Raw genomic sequence first — 20,402 nt, forward strand, 5'->3', positions numbered from 1 at the left:
TTTATTTGTAATTTACAGAAACCTCTCCAATGACAACTAAACTATCAATATAAACAGAGAAAAGAACAAACAAAAAGATAGGTTGGATAGGGATGTAGCATATAAGGCATCCTCCAGCCAATGAAAGAATTCCTCAAGCATCTCAAACTCAGATTTTCTTTTGTTCATGTATAAGTCTTTAATCTGTCCTTCACACAAATGAAAATCATTCCAAATTCTTGGGGCAATAAGGCACATTAATCTTCTGACTTAACAAATCTTTTAAAAAGATTTATTGTAAGTATTACAATGAAGCTACTTTTAAATGAGAATTTAATATTGTATTTTGTACTTTGATTTTTCTGTAATTAAAAATATCATTAACTATAAATAATTGCAAGTAAAACAATTTTATCACCATGCCGTTTAGCACTGTCTCTAGAAATATAAACAGCAATTACATGTAAACTTTTAGACATATTAATTATCCTTCAAGGAATTCAGGGTAGCATACAAAGATCTTCCATATGTTATCTTCACAACAACCTTGCGACGTGAATTAAGCAAAGTGCAATTGACCTGCACGATATCACCTAGTAAGCTTCATGGTCTTTCATTAAACCAGAGGAATAGAAAAAAAAATGCCTATTATGTGTAAAATAAGATGGAGAATGTAGGGCTGTGATGGGAAAAAACAGCAAGCAAAAATAGCAATTTCAAACAATTGGGTGGACTAAACGTAATCCCTGGCTCCAGAAACAATACACTGGAGAAGATTATGATGATCCCAATAACAACGAAGATGGATTGTGATAGGAAAACAATACCAACAGAGTTTGGCAACAAACCTAACACCCCAGAATACTTGTGCTGTAAAAGGGGAGCATCATCAAGAATTGTCCATTTATGGGCATTTGCGCTTGCCCTGAAATACCAACATGGGATTTCTTGGGTGAACTAAACTTCACTTGTTTTCCTGGGGCACTTATGAGTGGTAGGTGCACCAACCGAATATGCCTGACAGCTATAGTTCACACGGGCATTGTGGGCAAATGACAGGGAAAAAAGAGCAGCAAACATTCCCACTTGTTGGGATCCTCGTGTATCGGGTAATTTCCCCCCAACAACAGTTTTGACCAAGGGCCTGAAATCTATTTTTGTACATTTCTGAATCCATGTGGCTGTGGATGTATGTACCTACATGGAAAGCAGGTCCATTCCATTCGAGAAAGGGAAAGGCTTACAAGTATTGTCATGCAAAACAGATAAAAAGATGCATAGTTGTATTAGCTATAGTTTATCTAGTGTCTTGCATGTATAGCAAAGTGAGATGATGAAGCAGATGATGAACCTTTGAAGATCTCTATGCTGACCTAGCTAAAGTTAATCACAACTAAGTCTCAATGGCATAGTTCAGTGGTTTCAATGGTATTTACAATGCAATTCTATGCATGCTTACACAGAAGTAAGTCCCAATCAATTCACTGGGGCTTTATTCTCCAGAGAGAGTGCTTAGGATTAGAGCCTCACCCACAACTAAATTTTGTTGGATCTGGGTCCTAGAGCAGACATGAAATCATTCCTATTTAAAATAAAGCAGAAAGGAACTATGGGCAAAAGCTAACTGTGATTTGAATTTAGCATGTGAACTGACAACTAGAATTCTCATCTTGTCCAATGAGATTTCCTTCCTTCCTCATTACTGAATTTAGGATTAGAATCCAAGTGCAAATGTTCTTGTTTACATTAACGTGAATCAGTCATTTAACCTATAGAAATTGAAGCAATTTGGAGAAGGTTTGTGTATATATATTCAAAAGATTTCCTATATATTTCCTAATGTACTATTGAGTTTGTAAACATTGATTTGGTCTTTGCAGGCTATTCTGGTACATTAGAATGTTAGACTCTCCTCAAGTATAAAGATCTGCAAATAAGCAATTACAAGTTCTCAGACATGAGTTCATTGGACTACTATTACAGAACAGTTTTGCTGCAATAACACACAACAACACTTTCTCCTCAATTCCTTGAATAAATGCTGCCTAACATTCTGCAATAAATGGTGGTTTGTGAACTACACTGGAACTGCTTTTAATTTGGGGCAAGTGATATCTGATCTGATCTGAGAAAGAAAATGAAAACAACAACAACAATTGTATACTGCTCCTCATTCATAGATCTCACTTACGTTCACAACGTAAATTTAAGGAAACTGCTTTATTTCTGGACTTGCATACTTGGTAGTTCACCATTCCAGTGAGAATCCTTTATTTCTGGACTAATTCACGGCACAAAACACTTTACAGATTTATTGTAAAATTTGTATACACTAAACTACATTGTCTGGATCTGCAAGGTTATAAATTTGCAACTGTTGGAGCCAGCCTTTGCATGTGCACACACACAAGAAAATATCAAACAGTCCAGTTCGAATGACAGAATGCTCAGTCCATGTGCCACAGCCAATCACTCTGCTCTGGTGAGGAAACATTTCAGCCACATTGCTCTTTGTGGTCTGCATAGATACCAACCGTTATCTTGGAACAGTTGTCCCTTTCAAATATATTGCACATGAGGGAGGCAGCCATTTTTATGACAGCACAGATTCCAATCTATTTAATCCTTCCAATGAAAATTAATCGTCTCGTCCTTTGAAAAAAACAAAGGAAATATTGCCCACTGACATGCTGCTGTTACTCATTATTCCTTTAAATGTTTTTCACCATTTGAGACTATTTCCTCCCATCTCTCTCTAGCTGTATATCTTTATCTGTTTCAGAAATAATCAATCTTTATATTTATTCACCGTCTGGTAGCATCTCTGTGTACAGACCAACACATCCCTAATAAAATTGCCCTGGCCTTTGAGAAAGCCCACAGAGGGTTAAAATACATATAAATTCATAGGTTCGTAGCAGATTATCCAAGAACACAGGCAGAGGAAGGGACAGGTAGCGAAGGGCTTCCACTCCCCCATCTCTCCAAAAAAGAAGGAATGAAAGAAAGTTTCATTAGACTTGTTTGAACTGGTCCAGTGAGTGCCATATGTTACATATGTCCCTGTTTACCAGGGGCATTCCCATATTTTCTGGTACCCATCCAGAAAACAACAAATGTTGTTTACGTGAGTTGCTGCAGTTGCCATTGTTCTGGCTTCAGCTCCTTCCCCAGAACCTCCAGAATGTAAATCCCTGAGTTGCAAATGATGTGCAAATATATGTAAATGCATGCACGTGAACACTAAAGCACCTTGCCGTGCTCAACCTGTCGTTTCACACAATATAGGGGACAATAAAGGAACCCCTGACCATTAGGTCCAGTTGTGACCGATTCTGGGGTTGCGGCGCTCATCTCGCTTTATTGGCCGAGGGAGCCGGCGTACAGCTTCCAAGTCATGTGGCCAGCATGACTAAGCCGCTTCTGGCGAACCAGAGCAGCACACGGAAACGCCGTTTACCTTCCCGCTGGAGCGGTACCTATTTATCTACTTGCACTTTGACATGCTTTTGAACTGCTAGGTTGGCAGGAGCTGGGACCGAGCAACGGGAGCTCACCCCGTCGTGGGGATTCGAACTGGTGACCTTCTGATCGGCAAATCCTGGGCTCTGTGGTTTAACCCACAACGCCACCCGCGTCCCTTTTCACATAGGCCTAGTTTAAAGCTAGGTGGTTGTTGTTGTTGTTGTTTTAAGTCTCATTATTTCAGAAAATCAAGATGAAGGAGCATTTGGGGGCTGTGGAGTGCAATCCTATGCTTGTTTACTCAAAGGCAAGTCCCACCATATTCAATGGGGCTCATTCGTGTTGAAGATTGGAGCATAAATGGGTGATCTGCAGCACAATCCTAGGCATGTTTACTCGGGAGAAAGTCAGATTATGTTTTGTGGGGCTCACTCCCAGGCAAGTGTGAACAACAACAGCAATTTTATTATTTGTATCTGACTGGTTTGCAGCCTTGATATGCTGTTCTTATAATGAAGCCAAAGAGTAAGAAAATGAATGTCAAGACTAGTAAGCAATCGCTTACCACTCACCAATGGCAAGAAAGGTCAAAGATTTTATTCCATGTTTTGTTTCTGCGGCTGCATAGGCTAGAATCGTTTAAATTGTATTCCATGGTTTTCTGAACTTATTACAAGGACATAAAACATATTTATATAGCTGACTTAATCTCTCCGTAATAAAAAAAGTAATCAACACAGAGACTCTGGTAATCAGCTGATGACCTTCTGCACATTAATTGCAATAACATAACAATAATTGTGTATTTTAAGGCCATTAAGTGCCTACAAGAAATGACTGGACTCATATGAAACTAATATCATGCACAATGAAGTGCAGCTAGGCACATATGTGTGCATGTATGTGATGATGAAAAAGACAAGAGTTTAAGCTCAGCCAAAAGGAAACCGGGGAACTGCTGAACATTTCAGAACTACTTACCGGTCATTCATTCATTATAAGTTTATTGTGCTAGCCAAAGGCCATGACAATTGCATTATAATGTACAAAATTCAACCATAATAATAATATAACAAGTACGAATAATATAAAAGAAAGAAAAACCAGAAGTACTACCAGCTAACTCTAGTTCAGATTAAGCCTGAGCCTCCAAAACAATTCATAGCAATATTATCTAATACTCTTGTTCTAATCGGGGGTTTTTTTGCAGCCAGTGGTAAATGAGCCACTTCTCTAAACTTTTAGAAACAAAATGCAAAAATACAGTTTGCCCAACTGAAAGGATCAAGTTGAGAAAAAAGAAAGAAAGAAGCTATAAACTTTGTAGAAGCTATAAACTTTGTTAAAGGTGGGTCCCTTACAACCCTCCTGCAGAAATTGCCAAAATAGCTGGGCCAAAGGGTGAAGGACAGCTCCAATATATACACAAGTCATGGCTCCTCCTGATACAGACTGCAGGCAGGGAACAAATCCATTCTGCCTATCATAATCTTGCCTTGACATGGAGTTAGACTAGACAAACATTGGGGTCCCTTCCACCTCTATGATTCCATCATCAGTGCAGCATCAATGTGTATGATGCTTTATAGCAGGGCTGGAGCACTTGTGTCCCTCCAGATGTTGCTGGGCTGCAACACCCATAATTCCAGATCATTGGTTATGCTGGGTGGGGCTGATGAAATTTGAAATCCAACAACCTTTGGATGGCCTCAGTTTCTCTACTCCTGCTTTACTGAGCAACAAAAGCAAAAGAAAGGGGTTCTCGCTTGGGGAGGGAGCCATGGGTCAGATGGAGAGGCTGGGCCCTCCCCCCTAAATTTGGCCACCATGCCTCTGGTCTAAAGCCTCTTTCCCTAACATGCTAATACTTGGGGTTGTTGCTTTTAACAGCGTGAGAGCATGCAAAAGTTGTATTCTAGAGAGGTACAGTCTACTCCCTTATGAGCCAAGCACATCAGGAGTTTCCCCTTCATTCTGCTTCCTGCAGCGATCCAACCTAAGGGAAGGCAACAGAGGAGGGGGTGCCCCTTTTGTTGAACACCAAGTGAAGTTAATTATTTTGGCAAGAAATGTTTTGGTTGGAAGGAAGGAAGGGGAATGAGGTATGAGAAGGGCATGCCAGGAAGGAAAGGGCTGCTGTAGTCAAGCTTTTGTTCTCAAAGTCTTCTTCATTTAAACCACTCCGGCAGGGGAGGCAGAATGGCACAGAAAAAGTTGAGAACAGTGTTAATTTAAACCTATTGGCACCTGGAAATTGATGTTAGCTGGCATCATTTAAAATACTGGCATTTTGAAGTTTATTTTGAAAATGAATCACGACAAAAGGACAATGGGATAACACAGTTTAGAGGTGCGTGTTAACCAAACAGCAGCCCATTCCCTACAGAAGTGAATCTCAATAGCAAGTTTACCACATGCTGCAAAGCAATATGTTTATTGCCATTTATTACTCTTCAAGGACCAATTTATTCATTTTTACTGGCATTAAAACAGGGCTTTATGTTTTACAAGGAAACCACTCTGCTGTTTGAGGCCATCTTAACAGCTGAGTTGGCTCCAGCAGTTTCTACCCTGAATCCAGACACTGTAGCAAATATTTTCTAGCATCTTGCACGATGGAGGAAATGACCTTTAGTTGTTGTTTCTTTATACTAACTTGACTGACATTCATTTTAAGGGAGATGTAAACTTGATTAATGATTTTCTTCTAAGGGCCCTGATTCAGCAGCCGTGCTATAGTGCATGCCCTAATACCTAACAAGTACACCAGTGCTTTTTTTCCGGGGGGGACGCAGGGGTACGCATACCCCTAAACATTTTGAAAATCTAAGTTTGGCCTCATTAAGGGGCAGTATTTCAATATGAGTAGGAAAATGAGAGTACCCCTAAACTTTTTTTTAGAAAAAAAGCTCTGCATGACACTGTCATTCATATTCAGCAATCACCTGGGTGAGTAGAGAGGGAATTGGAAGAAAACCCAATCCCTTACCCATCTCCACAATGAGAGGAGAACTTAGCTATATATATAGCCAAGGTCATCAAAGACTAGAGGTGAACAAAAAGTAGTAAAGAGGAACAATGCTGCTGTAGCCTTGGTTGTAAAACTGAGCACGCCAAGCAGTTTCTTACGTGATCACAGGTGGAGTCATGGCATTGTTTTCACAAATGTTTCAAAGGACTCTGAAAAACACAGGAAGCTATTTTACACTAGGTCACATTATTTGTCCATCTAACCCAGTACTGTCTACTCTGACTGGCAGTGGCTCTTCAACAGAGGCTTTACTCAGAACTTCCTACCTCTTTTTAGCTGGAGCTGTCAGGGACTGGAATTCGGACCTTTCCATGAAAAGCATGCACACATACTCTCTCCCTTTCTCAGGCTACAGTATTTCCTGAAACAGTGCCATTTACCGTCTAATTCACGCAGTAACAAGAGAATATGTAGTTAGGGGAACGTGTGGTTACCAATTGTTGCTTGTATCTGAGCAGTTAGGCAAAATGATAATTAAAAAAGAAGTAGTAGTACTGTGATGGATCAGACCAAAGTCCATCTAGTCTACTATTATGTCTCTGACGATACTGAAAAGAGTAAGTGGTTCCATTCTCTGCTTTTCCTATTTTCCCATAGCCTTTTCTGTCCAGATGTTACACTTTCACTAGGTACACAGCACCCATCACACTTGGGTACTGTATGGGCAAAAACAAGGGCATGGGAGTATTCAAAAGGAATGGTTCAGGAAACCTTCAATGTCTGCTCACCACTCATCCAGGTTTTCTGCTAGTGATGACTTCCTCTGCTGATCAGGAATGTAGATGGTATGTGACCAGTGTGGAATTGATGTAGTTCACATGGTTCAAAGTATGATGTGGGCTCCTGTACTATAACATGCATGTACAGTAAACCCAAAATATGAGAAATTCCTTAAAGCTGGTATTCCTTAAAGCTGGTATTCCTTAAAGCTGCAAAAATATCTTCTTCAGCCAAGGTCAACAGGCCTTTCTTCTTTTTCTTCCTCACTCTCATGAAGGAGCAAAAGAGAAAGGTGTTGAAAGACGGTAATAAAAAATCCCAACATTCCAGATTTCTTGCACCGGTTTCAGGTTGAATCTTTGCATGGAAACCAAGGATAAGGCAATGCTACATCTCTTTTGCCTTATGCCCGGAAGTCCAGAAAACAGCTAAGTCAAAGCTTTTCAATGATTAAAGACTAGGGTTGCAGGAATTAATTGATTAAGCAGTGTGATTACAGTTTAATGGCTTGTTCACATACTCAGAGTGAAGCTCTGATTAATTGGAGCAGGCCATCTGGATTCTAAACACAAGCACTCCTGGATCCTGATCAGTTTTTCCACTACCTTTCTCCCTTGTCTGCAATTGCCTCCCATCAATTCCTGCCACCTGAAGAATCTGCCAGACTGGGAGTATATTTCCTGTATAGGTTTGGTGCTCCAACTGAAAACTGAGCCACCCTGGTTCAATTCCTGCCCCTGCCACAGGGCCATGGTTCTCAGGACAAATGCTATGACACATTCACAGGAGCGGAGGGAGGCCAAAGTGGAGGGGAAGAAAGAAGTAGGGTCAAGAATTTCTGATGGATATGGGGAAGCACTTGTGGGGACAGAGGATTTACATTTTTATTTTTAAACAGTCAGGGGCAGTAGAATGGCCAGAGCTACCTTCTTTTTAACCATTTTTGTTTCCCCTTTCTACTTTCCCAGGGAGGCAGTCATCCTTCTCTATCTTCTTCTTTGGTGATTGCTTGTAGCCGAGTAAGATTGTCTTCCATGAACACAGTCTTATCAGTGAGTCCATAAGTGATTGTGGAGGCCAATTCTCGAGCCACATATCCTTCCACAGTGGGGACATAGGTTTCTGGGTGGGAGCTGATCACGGTGAGGGTTTGCCAAACTAGTCCAACAAAGTTGATGTTGAAAAAACATTGCTTTGAAACTGGTGATCTTTCCTTCTTCCAGTACACTGGAATTAGTTCACCTGTCTTCCCAAGTGATGTGTAATTTATTTATTTTTTTTGAGACACCGCTGATGGAATTTTTTGAGGAGTTGGCAATGGCATTTATAAGTGGTCCATGCTTCACAAGTATACAGTAAGGTTGGTAATACAATAGCTTTGTAAACAAGCATTTTGGTTTTCCTGTGAATGTCCTCAAACACTTAGCACTTCAATTGGGACAAAGCTGCACTTGCAGAGCTCAGGCAATGATGGATTTTGGCATCAATGTCAGCCCTTGTGGAAAGATAACTGCCCAGGTAGGAGAAGTGATCAACACTTTCCAATGTTACACCATTGAGTTGGATTTGTGGCACTGCAGAGGGGTTGTTTTGTGCTTGTTGGTGCAGCACTCTGGTTTTTTGGATGTTGGGCGATAGGCCAAGCTTTTCGTAAGTTTCTGTGAAGATATTTGGGATGGTATGGAGATCATCCTCTGAGTGTGCACACACTACATTGTCATCAGCATACTAAAGCTTTATGGCAGAAGTTACAGGAATTTTACTCTTTGCTTTCAGCCCACTCAGATTAGAGAGCTTTCCATCTGTTCGATATCTGATTTCCACTCCGGCAGGGAGTTTCGCCTCAACAAAGTGTAGGATCATGGCAATGAAAATAATAAATAGAGTTGGGGCTATAACATAACCCTGTTTAACACCTGATCCCACTGTGAATTGTTCACTCTGAGAGCCATTGTTATCAGTGGTCATTTCACCACCACAATGCAGCTGAGGGAGGGCAAACTGTCAAATGGCACCTTGTTTTTTTATTTGTAAAATGGGACACCAAACCCCCCTACAACCAACCTCTGCATAATACTATATTAACAGCAGCATTACACAATAGGTAAATCACACATACACAGACCCCAGTATCAGTATTACTATAAATGATCTTGCAGCACTCATGACGAACAACGTTTAACTGCATTACTTGGGGGCAAGGGGGTGGGGAAGAATGGTAGAAGCTGTTATCTTGGTGTTAATTACTGCTAATCAAATTCTGGTGCATCAGACCTTGGCTGGTGTAACAGGATTCTTGGAAGAAGGCTGCTGGAGGAATTTAGCTGATCCTATCTCACTTTACAGTTCTGAACTCAAGCCAGCTGGATGACTGTGACCGTATTCATCATCATGTCTCTTCAGTGGTTGATGGTAACATCACATTTTTATAATAAAAGCTGGACTGATTGACGGTATACTCTACAATACAGGCGGTTTCAAAGGGGGTTCAGACATTAGTCCCCCTGAACATTAAAGTGAACTCCACCAATACTGTCCTCTGAAACAACTGACAGTACTTCATTAGCTTAGTGAGCTCAATCGCATATCACAGAAAAGCTTGATCTACATTTGAAGTCCCAAAACAGATGTCATCCCACTGTTTTCTGAACACCACAGATCCATCTGAGACACAACATGGTAACATCTGCTTCCCCGCTGTGTACAGAGCTGAAGAAAAACACTTTGCTCTTCTGACCTAAATTTCAGTTATTTTAAACACAGCAGCTCATGATGGATGTCAGCTTTCTGCTCTCTGTTTTAGGTATGTTATTCCTTGTCCAGTGAACCCAGAAGCATTGTCTTCTCGTTCAGTCAGCAGACTTTAAGAAAGAGAGATTGTGCTTGTGTCATTCTTTAAAACAAACTGCTGCGCGCATGCTAAACCATGCCCGTAAGCCTACAATGGGAGCTGGCAGCTTTAATGAGAGGAGAAGGGGCTGTGTGGGGAAAGAAAACCTCCAGGTGCTCAAGCTGTTACAGGTGAATAGAAGCCCTTGCTTCCCTGAGGCAGCTCTCTGTCAGGTTTAATCTCCCCAAGTTCTGGAATGTGCTTTTGATAGACATCTTGCCCCCATGTTTAGTTAAACACTGAGAGGGAAGCTGCTGCTCACTGCATGAGAAGGAACTGCCTCTTTGCCAAGGCTTGATTCCTGTTGAAAGCGGCAGGATCAACATAAATCACTTCCTGTTGTTTGTGTTTTTCTGAAGGTAGATATCCCCACTTTCTCCACACCATAAAGACAGCAGGACTGCTCAAGGCTTCCTAGCGCCTAGCTTCCAAGAGGAATAAAGGGTCTTATTTCCCTTTGTTCTGAGCTTTGTTTACTTCTCCCACATAAGGCCTCAGACTTACCAGTTTGTGGGATGACACACTGTGCTTGTCAAGTTCAAAAACAGCCACAACACAAGAAAGCGGGATGAATTTACAGAACCAATTCCGGAGGCACTTTCAGTCACTGAACCAACCTTTGCACACTTTGGTTAATAGGGCTTCCATGGGAGTTTCAGGCAATGAGCCACTACTCACGTAACACTTTTCTGACATAAAGCTCTCTGGAGTGTGCCTGACCCTGCGCTTCTTGGGAAGTACTGTACAAGTGCGCATTTTGACACAAATACACAGTTTGCGGAACTGCAGAATAAACATTTCACAAGTCACCATGCACACATTTCCCCCCTCTACACGGGGCTCATAATCTTCTAGTACAATAGCTTAAATAGAATTACTTGCGAGTATCAGATAGGCCTAGGATTTAAATATGTGATGCTGTAGAATACTATGTTAAAAGCTAAAATGAAAAGAAAGAAAGAAAGATGTTAATGGACTAAGTAAATTATATGTGAAAATAGTTTTGGAAAACTGCTACAATGATATATATGGAAACTCAGCCAGGGGGATTTGAGGAAGTCACCCAACAATGTTAACAAAAATGGAATTATGACAGTTAGGATATATGTATGTATGTATGTATGTATGTATGTATGTTTTTTGATGTTTTCTTTTGATGTTTGTTGACATGTGTGTTATAAATTTGGAAAATTAATAATTTTTTGGGGGGGAAACCACAAGCATGTGATGCAGCCCTAAAAGAGGGTATGACCAATGTAAGGGGTTGGTTGTGCTACTTTAGAGCTTCGGTTATGTGGTTCTTTGACCCACATTAACCCCCTACTAATCCCCAAGGCTAATGGGGGGCTGACATGGGCTATGCACAATGTGCTTGGATTGGCAAAACTTTCTACAAAGGGTATGAGGATATTTCAGAGAGCAAGTTGCTGCATTTGCTCTGTTCCCAACTGTGCTTTGCAGTGCATGGCCAGGATCACAGGAAGCTGCTGCCTACATGTGTTGTAACAGCTCCAGTTGCTGTTGTGCCAATGAGGCGGCTGCACTGTAAAACAAAGCAAAATCTGCCTCATCTATAGCAGAACTAGAAAGCCTACTGCCAGTTAATGTTCTAGTTGGGACAAGTACTGTATGTGAAATTAAGCTTCTTACTTAATGGCCCTGTTGGCCACTAGAAACTACAGTGAACAGAATTCTGCTTAAATGCACCTGTTAAAGCAGGGATGGGGAATGGAATCTGGCCGGTAGGTTGGATCCTTATCTCTATGCACACCAGTGAAGAAAGTTTGACAGGTGGGAAGCCCCGCCTACCAGTCAATCACTTGATGTTGTGATGACATCAGGTGACCCAGATATTTTGGACCAGAACTCCGATCAGTCCTAGCCAAGGATGAGAGTCATAGGTCAAATCCTCTGGACTGTATAAGGTTGGGGAAGGCTAGCCTAGACTGTGTATTTATTACACACTCATCAAATACATTATCAGGTTGGATACTACAAAATATAATGAATACATTAAAATGAGCCAAAAACAGCAGTTCTATAGCTGCTCTGTTTTACCCTTTTGTTCCGGCCCTCCGATTCTCTTCTGCATGTACACTGCCTTCCTACTACTGGGATGTAGACCCTCTGCCTCCAAGATCCCATGCCTCAGATCAACTTTCTCCTTGGCTCCTTCTTTCTTTGACTTAATCTCTCCATTCCTTAGATCCCTGTTACAGCTTATACCTTGGCTGAGCTCTGGAATAAAGGTAGTTAACCTGTGGTTCTCCCATCAGCCCCAGCCAGCATGACCAACATCTGGAGGGTCACAGGTTCTGTCCCACTTCCAAATTTCCAGCTTCCTTCTCCCACAACACACAGTTCTGGTTGGCCTTAAGATTTCTTCTGAATCCTTCTTGCTTTGTCTCCCCATCCTCTCTATAAACATTAGCAGAGTTGTTCCACTAGCAGCTGCAATATGCACACCATCTTGCCCAAACAGTGTCAAAGGATTTGTGTTCACAAGCACAAAAAGCAACATAGATGTTGTACCTATGATATGAAAGGGCAGTGACTTTGGACAATACATGAAAATATAGTGCGCAGCACAATGTGATTTTCCTGCTCATGTGCTCATTTAAAAGCAAAGAGTACCGAGTACGTAGAACTCAAAAGTAACAGGCCACTGGTGGCCGGTTTTAGCAAGTTCTATGAAGCTTGGCCCAAACCAGCCTAATCTGATCCAACAGATAACATTTCATGCACTTATCTTCTGCTTTAAATAGAAATATGTGAAAAAATATAACCATTCTCCTATCTTCCAGTCCACTGAAATGTCAGCTCAACAGTCATTTATTTTTGCACTGATCATTTCATTCCTAAATCCTTCATGCCCACACTACTGGAATTACACTGCATCCCTCCATAAAAGGGCTACAGCAAAGAATGTAGCGTGTCCAAAATGGTATGCTAATGTAAATGAATTCCTTTTACAAAGCAGCATTTGTTTGGACTTGAAATCTGATGCAAGAGCGGCGGAAAACACTGTTAATTTATTAATAGTCAGATGGTTAGTCTTCAGTTCGTAACTTCCAGCATAATCTCCCTTTTAATGTCTGGAAGTAGTGATTCAGTTTTAAGAGAATATGGAACTGTCCACATAAAATGCCATAGTCATGATTTCAGATGTTCTCCCCTCCCCTCCCCTTGTTTATTAACACATTCATTCGGAACTTTAAAGCTAATAAGGCTTTTAGATGACACCAAATGACTTTGCAGACAGTGTGCTAAAAATACATAACCACATTTATTTGCAATGAAATAGCTCACAAATAAACTAAACTGTTAGTCTATAAACTATCCGGGCTTTTAAACAAAACAGGATTATTATTTTTTAAACTGCACGCTAACATTTCCTTTAAAGGACCAAATAATTTTGAAAATGAAAATGTCCTGACTCTCGGATAAAGGTCATCTGTCATATGGTCTTTATAACTAAACTGCACCCAAGTATTTGAGAAGAGAGAAACAGTACATTATTACGACTGGAGAGAAATGGGGCGGAGGGAGGAGATACTGAAGCTCAACAACTGAGCTTTGATTAATGTCATAACGGCAGCCTTGTTATGTTCAGCGTGGATCCCCCTGTTGTCACTTCCTGTTGACAAACTCCAAACTCCTTTTGCATTCATTGCTTTTAACCAACTACGCTACCATAGCATGTACGACAGCTCCTTGGTGTACAAGTCTTAGGGCTACTGCTGGAATAACCACAGCAGGGAAGAGCAATCCTAAACCCTGGCTGGAAGCAACAGTGCAGTCGACCAACTTCAGCACCTGAAACCCTGTTAGCTTATGTCAGCCAAGGCAGAAGGGTGGGGATGCAGCCTGTGTGTAATTTTTTGCTATCCTAACTCAATGGTACAGTTCATCAGCTCCCTCCCAATCCGCCCCCTCCTCCCGCTGGAAAATGGATCAACTTAGGATTCCACAGAGGCCAACAGTGCCTAGTGTTATGCCCTAGCCTTATAGAGCAGGGGGTAAAGATTTTAGCCTTAGTCCTGTGGGTTATGTTCAAAGCGCCTTAACAGCAATGAGAAGGAACTATCTGTTGACATTAGTGCATAGTTTTCTGTGTTGATCTCAAATTTTTTACACTTCTGTGCATATGTCATATTGTTAACTTGCTCCATTAACATTTTGGAGCAAAACCAAACTATTATGAAGTCTTATTGATGAACGCGTTGCAAATATTAAGCTGTTTCAAAAACATCTTATACACAGGTGCCCAGACAAAGGTCCATATAAGACAACCCGCTGTTAGGGTTACAATTCTGTGCACTCTTTTAAGGAAGCACAGTTACTTCCAAGTAACTACAGGCAAAATTAAGAATTCTGTGGCTACTGAATTGCAGATGGCACAGCTGAAAGTAGTAAAGTCTGGCTAACAACCAGCAGAGGGCACACCCTATCACTTTTTGATAAGTTATAGAATCACTCCAAGAGAGAAAAAAGTGATGCTTTGCCACTTTCGGGGGGGTCCAGAATACTTATGATGACTCTGTAGGGGGGACTGAGTTCAGCTGCCTGTCTACTCCATCCCAACCTGTTACACTTTTCCAGTAGTCAAGACTGCCAGACTCCGCAGCTGCTGAAGATGAGTATTCCAGGATCTGGGAGGGAATATCTACCATCCTGGGCAGAAATACCATCACCACAACAGCTGGGATCCCCTCTCTACAGCACTTCCTCGTAGGAAGCCTCCTTATACTGACTCAGGCCATTGGTCCCTCTAGCTTCTTTCTGAACCTAGACTTTCAGCAAAAGTAGATGATCTACCACTGAGCTACAGTCTTTTTATTCTTTCACCTCTTTAATGAACAGACATTTAGCAGATGACTGCCTGAAAAAGCATTGTTCTTTGGGTGGCTTTTTGATGTGGTTATTTGAAGTTTAAAAGCACACACCCAGTTTTTTATATTTACAGTGGCATTCCTCCCCCCCCCCCAAGTTGGCTCCTTTTATCCTCCAAACCATTTGATTTCCTTAGATTGAGAGCCCCTTGGGGACAAAACTATTAACATTTAGAAAAACTGCTGTAAGCTGCTCGGAGCCAATAGGAAAGAGCAGGATGTAAATCAATCAAACCGAGTACTAAAAGCACTGGGAATTCCCAGTATCACTATTGCAGATAAGTTAAATATTTCAGATTGCCGGTAGAAGGTATGATTAAGACAGAACTGTGGCTAGGCAAAGAAGAAAATCAATCTAATTGGATAGCTGGAGGGTACTGAACTCTCAGTGAGGCTCTGCTCTGGCCATACCACAACATTTAGGATTTTAGACCAACCACAATGAGAAATGGCTAGTCCAAAAACAGGTATATCTGTAGGATTCAGTCCAACCTACAATCCCACTGGCAGCCCTGCGTACTCCTGGAGATGACTGGGAGCTAAAAAAGGTAAAGGTAAAGGACCCCTGGATGGTTAAGTCCAGTCAAAGGCGACTATGAGGTTGCGGCGCTCATCTCGCTTTCAGGCCGAGGGAGCTGGCGTTTGTCCACAGACAGCTTTCTGTCCTGTGGCCAGCATGATTAAATTGCTTCTGGTGCAACAGAACACCATGACGGAAACCAGAGCGCAAGGAAACGCTGTTTACCTTCCTGTCGCAGCAGTACCTAGTTATCTACTTGCACTAGCGTGCTTTCGAACTGCTAGGTTGGCAGGAGCTGGGACAGAGCAATGGGAGCTCACTACTTCACGGGGATCCGAACCGCCAACCTTCGGATCGGCAAGTCCAAGAGGCTCAGTGGTTGAGACCACAGCGCCACCTGTGTCCCTGCTTGGGAGGTACCAGATATATGAAAGGCCTTTAACCTTTGACTTCTTTTTTATTTATTCCCCAAGAAGCCCCAAAACTGATGCTGGCTCCTACAGTATATACCATATTTTTCGCTCCATAGGGTGTACCGGACCATAGGGCGCACCTAGTTTTTAGGGGGGGGGGGAATAAAGGAAAAAAATTATTCCCTCCCCCCAGCCCCAAAGAGCAAAGACAGCCAGCGGGATCCATCCTGTCTTGGCTTCCTCTTTAGCCACGCACAATCTCTCCAGCCAGGAGAGGCTGCACGTGGCTTTGGCAGAAGCCAAGACAGCGAGCGGGATGGCTTCGTTTTTAGCCACGGGGCTGGGAGCGGCGACAAGGTTGCGCGCAGCCTTGCCGCCGCTCCCGGAGCTTGCGGGGCTGGGGGAGCACTCCGAAGGTTTGCGGATAGCTGCCTGAAGCCTGGGCAGCGCAGTGGGAGTTGGCACTGCGCTTCCCCAGGCTTCAGGCTGCAGGCTGCTATCTGCAAGCCTTCGGAGCACTCCGAAGGTTTGCGGATAGCTTCCTGAAGCCTGGAGAGCGAGAGGGGTCGGTGCGCACTGACCCCCCTCGCTCTCCAGGCTTCAGCGAAAGCCTGCATTTGCTCCATAGGATGCACACACATTTCCCCTTCATTTTTGGAGGGGGGAAAGTGTGTCCTATACAGCGAAAAATACGGTATTAATGCTGGTGGCAATGAACCATTTGAAACATCTTGTGGGATTGTGTCTCTAATGCTATCAATGATGCCATGATCCACGCAGCAAGAAAAGGGTGGAAATGGAGATGTGGAACCACCTAATGGCTTCTTGGCCAATCTGGCACCTTCTGTATCGGAATCACTAAACATGATCCAGTAAGTTGTTTTAAAGATGCTGCTGTGGGATTGCAAGCAAGAACCAGCTGAGCATTTTGTCCAACTATCCTTACATAAGGCTTGTTTATACAAGCAACTGTTCTGGGATGACAATGGCCTGATCCAATTTCGCCTTCCAATTTGTTTATACGTTTAAGAGTTGAATCAAAGGCCGTGTGTGTGTGTGTGTGTCTATCAAGAATGAATAAATAAGTCCTAAGATGAGAGGCTCTTAATTCACCATTTTTAATCACAGCAATGTAAATGTAACCTCAACAACAAGATAAAACACAGTTGTAGCTACATCAGAGCAAGCCACTCTGTCTGTCTCCCATGTATATAAATAGAATGGTAGTTATTTTTTCCAATTAAGATGACACTTGCAAAGAATTTCTTTTGACACTGATTTTACTAAAGCCACATTCATATGAGTGTGCAGCAACTCTTTCTCTTGCTAGTTTTCTTCCTTGGTTCATTTACCAGACAAGTAAAAGGAGTATCAGTGAAAGAGACAAACTATGCGTATTTTTAAAGAAAGCAAATTCATGTCATGCTGTATTTTCTCATTGTGTGCCCTGTCAATTGATTTGGCAAAGTCAAATGCTGTTAAATAATATCACAATTTGGTGTTAAATTGCTTTTGGTTCTTAATTATTGCTTTAAAATTTAACCAAGAACTGATGGTTCAGACAGATTGTTCCCCCTTTGCTCCTCTTCTGAAGTAAGTAGGATAAACAGTCAGGAAGCCCTGGTTCTGCTTTATGTCCAAACAAAGGATTGTGGTTTGTTGCTGCCCAACAAACTAACCTGAAACCATGGTTTGTTGGTTTGCTGACCATGGCTTGGAAGGAAGCAATAAACTGCAGGTGTGATGCAAAACCAGGGCTTCTTGGTTTGTTTATACCCGTCACTCCAGGAGAGGTATGCATGGGCAGTGTCAAACCAGTCTGGCTTTTTGTTATGCATGAACACAGCCCAGATGACATGTTTGAATGTAGTGTTTAACATTAGACATTGGGAAATTCTACAGGTTATACACATGTTTGTCTGGACACCCCAGATTTCTGTTCCACAGTTTACCTAACAGTATCATCTGTTTCCTATCTGAAAGATTTAGCAAACTGAAAAAGCAGAAGTACAACTTTAAACAAGTTAGTCCTAGAAAAATCAGACCATGAGTAACTTCAAAATAATCTTACTTAAATCAAATACCAAACACTAATTGCGGCACTACTTAAGGAAACTGAAAAAGATGTGATGGGAGAAGGGAACATCTTTAGAAGCCTAAAGCATCCACTGAGGTTATGGCTGCCACAGAGAAGCAGAGATTTACCGTATATGTTATAGTTTGATAATGTGTTTGTTTAACTGAACACATACATTGCTTCAGGACCAAGATAAAATGCGTCCTAGAGAAATAAAAATAATATTCCTAAACTGCTGGCAAAAACCCAGATAAGGAAAACATGCAACTCCAGTCAGTAGTTTTAAGATAGAAGCAAGTATTTCATTTGGGGGTGGGGAGTTAATTATCTAACAATGTACAACCCTATCAGGCGATCTCTGTTGGCTTGTCGTTTATTATATAGTAAATTCTGCTTTTAATTACATTAAAGACAAGAGACAGGCTCTGTCTGAGGGCTGTATGTTACAAATACAGGAAAAAGTCAGTTCAAGCAAATATATTGAATTAACTAGTGATTTCAGTGACCGTTTTTCAACAAAAGATCCACTTTCCAGTACTCTTTTGACATACCTGTGAAATAACAACAAATCAGTAGATAACAGAAAACCATGGTTGAGCACTATGTGGAGGAGCCTGTACAATCCCCAAACCAGGCTTGCAAAGGTCCTGCCTCCCACTGTGTGGATGAGAGGAATTTGTCTGGATTCAATTTTACTTAAAAACAACAACTTAGTTTAGCATTATTTTCAAAGCAGGAATCCTGGTTTAAAACAAATTCTGATCGTTTCATAATAAGCTGGTTTCGAAACCATTAAACAAGCCAGAGTCTGAATCAGGACATCCAATTTGAACACAGCACTAAGTGGGGATTCCTTGAAAGTGAAACTAAACTCTGGCAAAGTCCTCTGCCCAGCTGCAGGCAGGAGGGAAGGGGAAACAGGAGCAAGGACGGGGTATAAAACCACAAAGTGATGGCACCTTGTTTTCCAAACTGGACCAGTTTTGCATTACTTACCATCAAAGTTCTTGTACTGGGCTGTTAAGATTACTTGCACCGAGCGTGTGGCCTCCTTCAACATGCCTTCAAACTCATGCCGACTCTTGTTGGCAAAGTTCTCCTCCATCTCACTGGTGCAGCAAGTGTAGCCTTGTGGACAAATTCTCAAGTGTTCCCCTGAAAACAAGAGAGACAAATGTAGCTTGTTATAGTAGTTCAGGTACAAGGCATTTCTAAGTGTGAGTGTGTGAGAGAGAGGGAGGAAGGGAAGGCATGGCACAGTTATTTAACCATGGATGCTTCCAGATGGGGACTTAGCATGGCAAACAGGTCGTTCAGTTATTGCAAACGGGCTGTTGGCAACAGGGTTTTTTTTCAATTTACCAGATTTCCCCTGGAAAGGGTAAATCTGAATTAAATGGGGTGGGGAAGAGATACAGGCAGGCATTTTTATGCCAATGGCATTGTGCTGGTGCTGCAAAAATAAAAATAAAAATGGGTTCTTGAAGAGCACCCATCCCACAATAAGCACCTAATCTGGAAATAATAATAATAAAAATTAATAATAATAAAATATAATTATAATAATAATAATAATAATAATAATAATAATAATAATAATAATAATAATTTATTATTTATACCCCGCCTATCTGGCTGAGTTTTCCCAGCTCCCAATCAAGTGTTAAAAACAATACAGCGTTAAATATTAAAAATTTCCCTGAACAGGGCTGCCTTCAGATGTCTTTTAAAGATAGGATAGCTGCTTATTTCCTTCACATCTGAAGGGAGGGTGTTCCACAGGGTGGGCGCCACTACCAAGAAGGCCCTCTGTCTGGTTCCCTGTAACCTCACTTCTTGCAATGAGGGAACCGCCAGAAGGCCCTCGGCGCTGGATCTCAGTGTCTGGGCTGAACGATGGGGGTGGAGACGCTCCTTCAGGTATACAGGACTGAGGCTGTTTAGGGCTTTAAAGGTCAACACCAACACTTTGAATTGTGCTCAGAAACGTACTGGGAGCCAATGCAGATCTCTCAGAACCGGTGTTATGTGGTCCCAGCGGCCACTCCCAGTCACCAGTCTAGCTGGATTAATTGCAGTTTCCAGGTCAACTTCAAAGGTAGCCCCACGTAGAGCCAGATCTCAAGGATTGCTAACCCACTCCTTTCAGAGCAACCTTAAAGACATTCAGGAACCAGAGCTGTACATCTGCAAACACACCTCAGTTTCCTCCTCCTCTTCACTTGCTGGTACTGTAGGGATTCACTCAGTTAAAAGAAAGGCACCCAAAACATATCTTGTCTAACCATGCGCTAAAATAATACAATTACAAAAGTCAACACACATCATGTAATTTGGCTGTGATGGCCACAATCCTGCGGGTGCTTTTCATAGAACGGCTGGGAAAATCGTGCCTCATCTTGTCTGTTTTGAAAC

At 41.8% G+C, this 20,402-nt stretch overlaps 1 protein-coding gene across 1 annotated transcript in view; it reads right to left on the minus strand.

Annotated features, from left to right (window-relative positions):
- GPC1 (glypican 1) overlaps positions 1-20,402 on the minus strand; it is a 192,522-nt gene that overhangs the window by 70,718 nt on the left and 101,402 nt on the right. The window contains exon 2 of the mRNA XM_083506480.1: positions 18,984-19,142. Coding sequence (XP_083362606.1) covers positions 18,984-19,142 — 159 coding nt within the window. The remainder of the gene's footprint in view (positions 1-18,983; positions 19,143-20,402) is intronic.

Source organism: Podarcis liolepis (genome assembly GCF_965112155.1).
Source record: "Podarcis liolepis genome assembly, chromosome: 5".
Taxonomy (NCBI): Eukaryota; Metazoa; Chordata; class Lepidosauria; order Squamata; family Lacertidae; genus Podarcis; species Podarcis liolepis.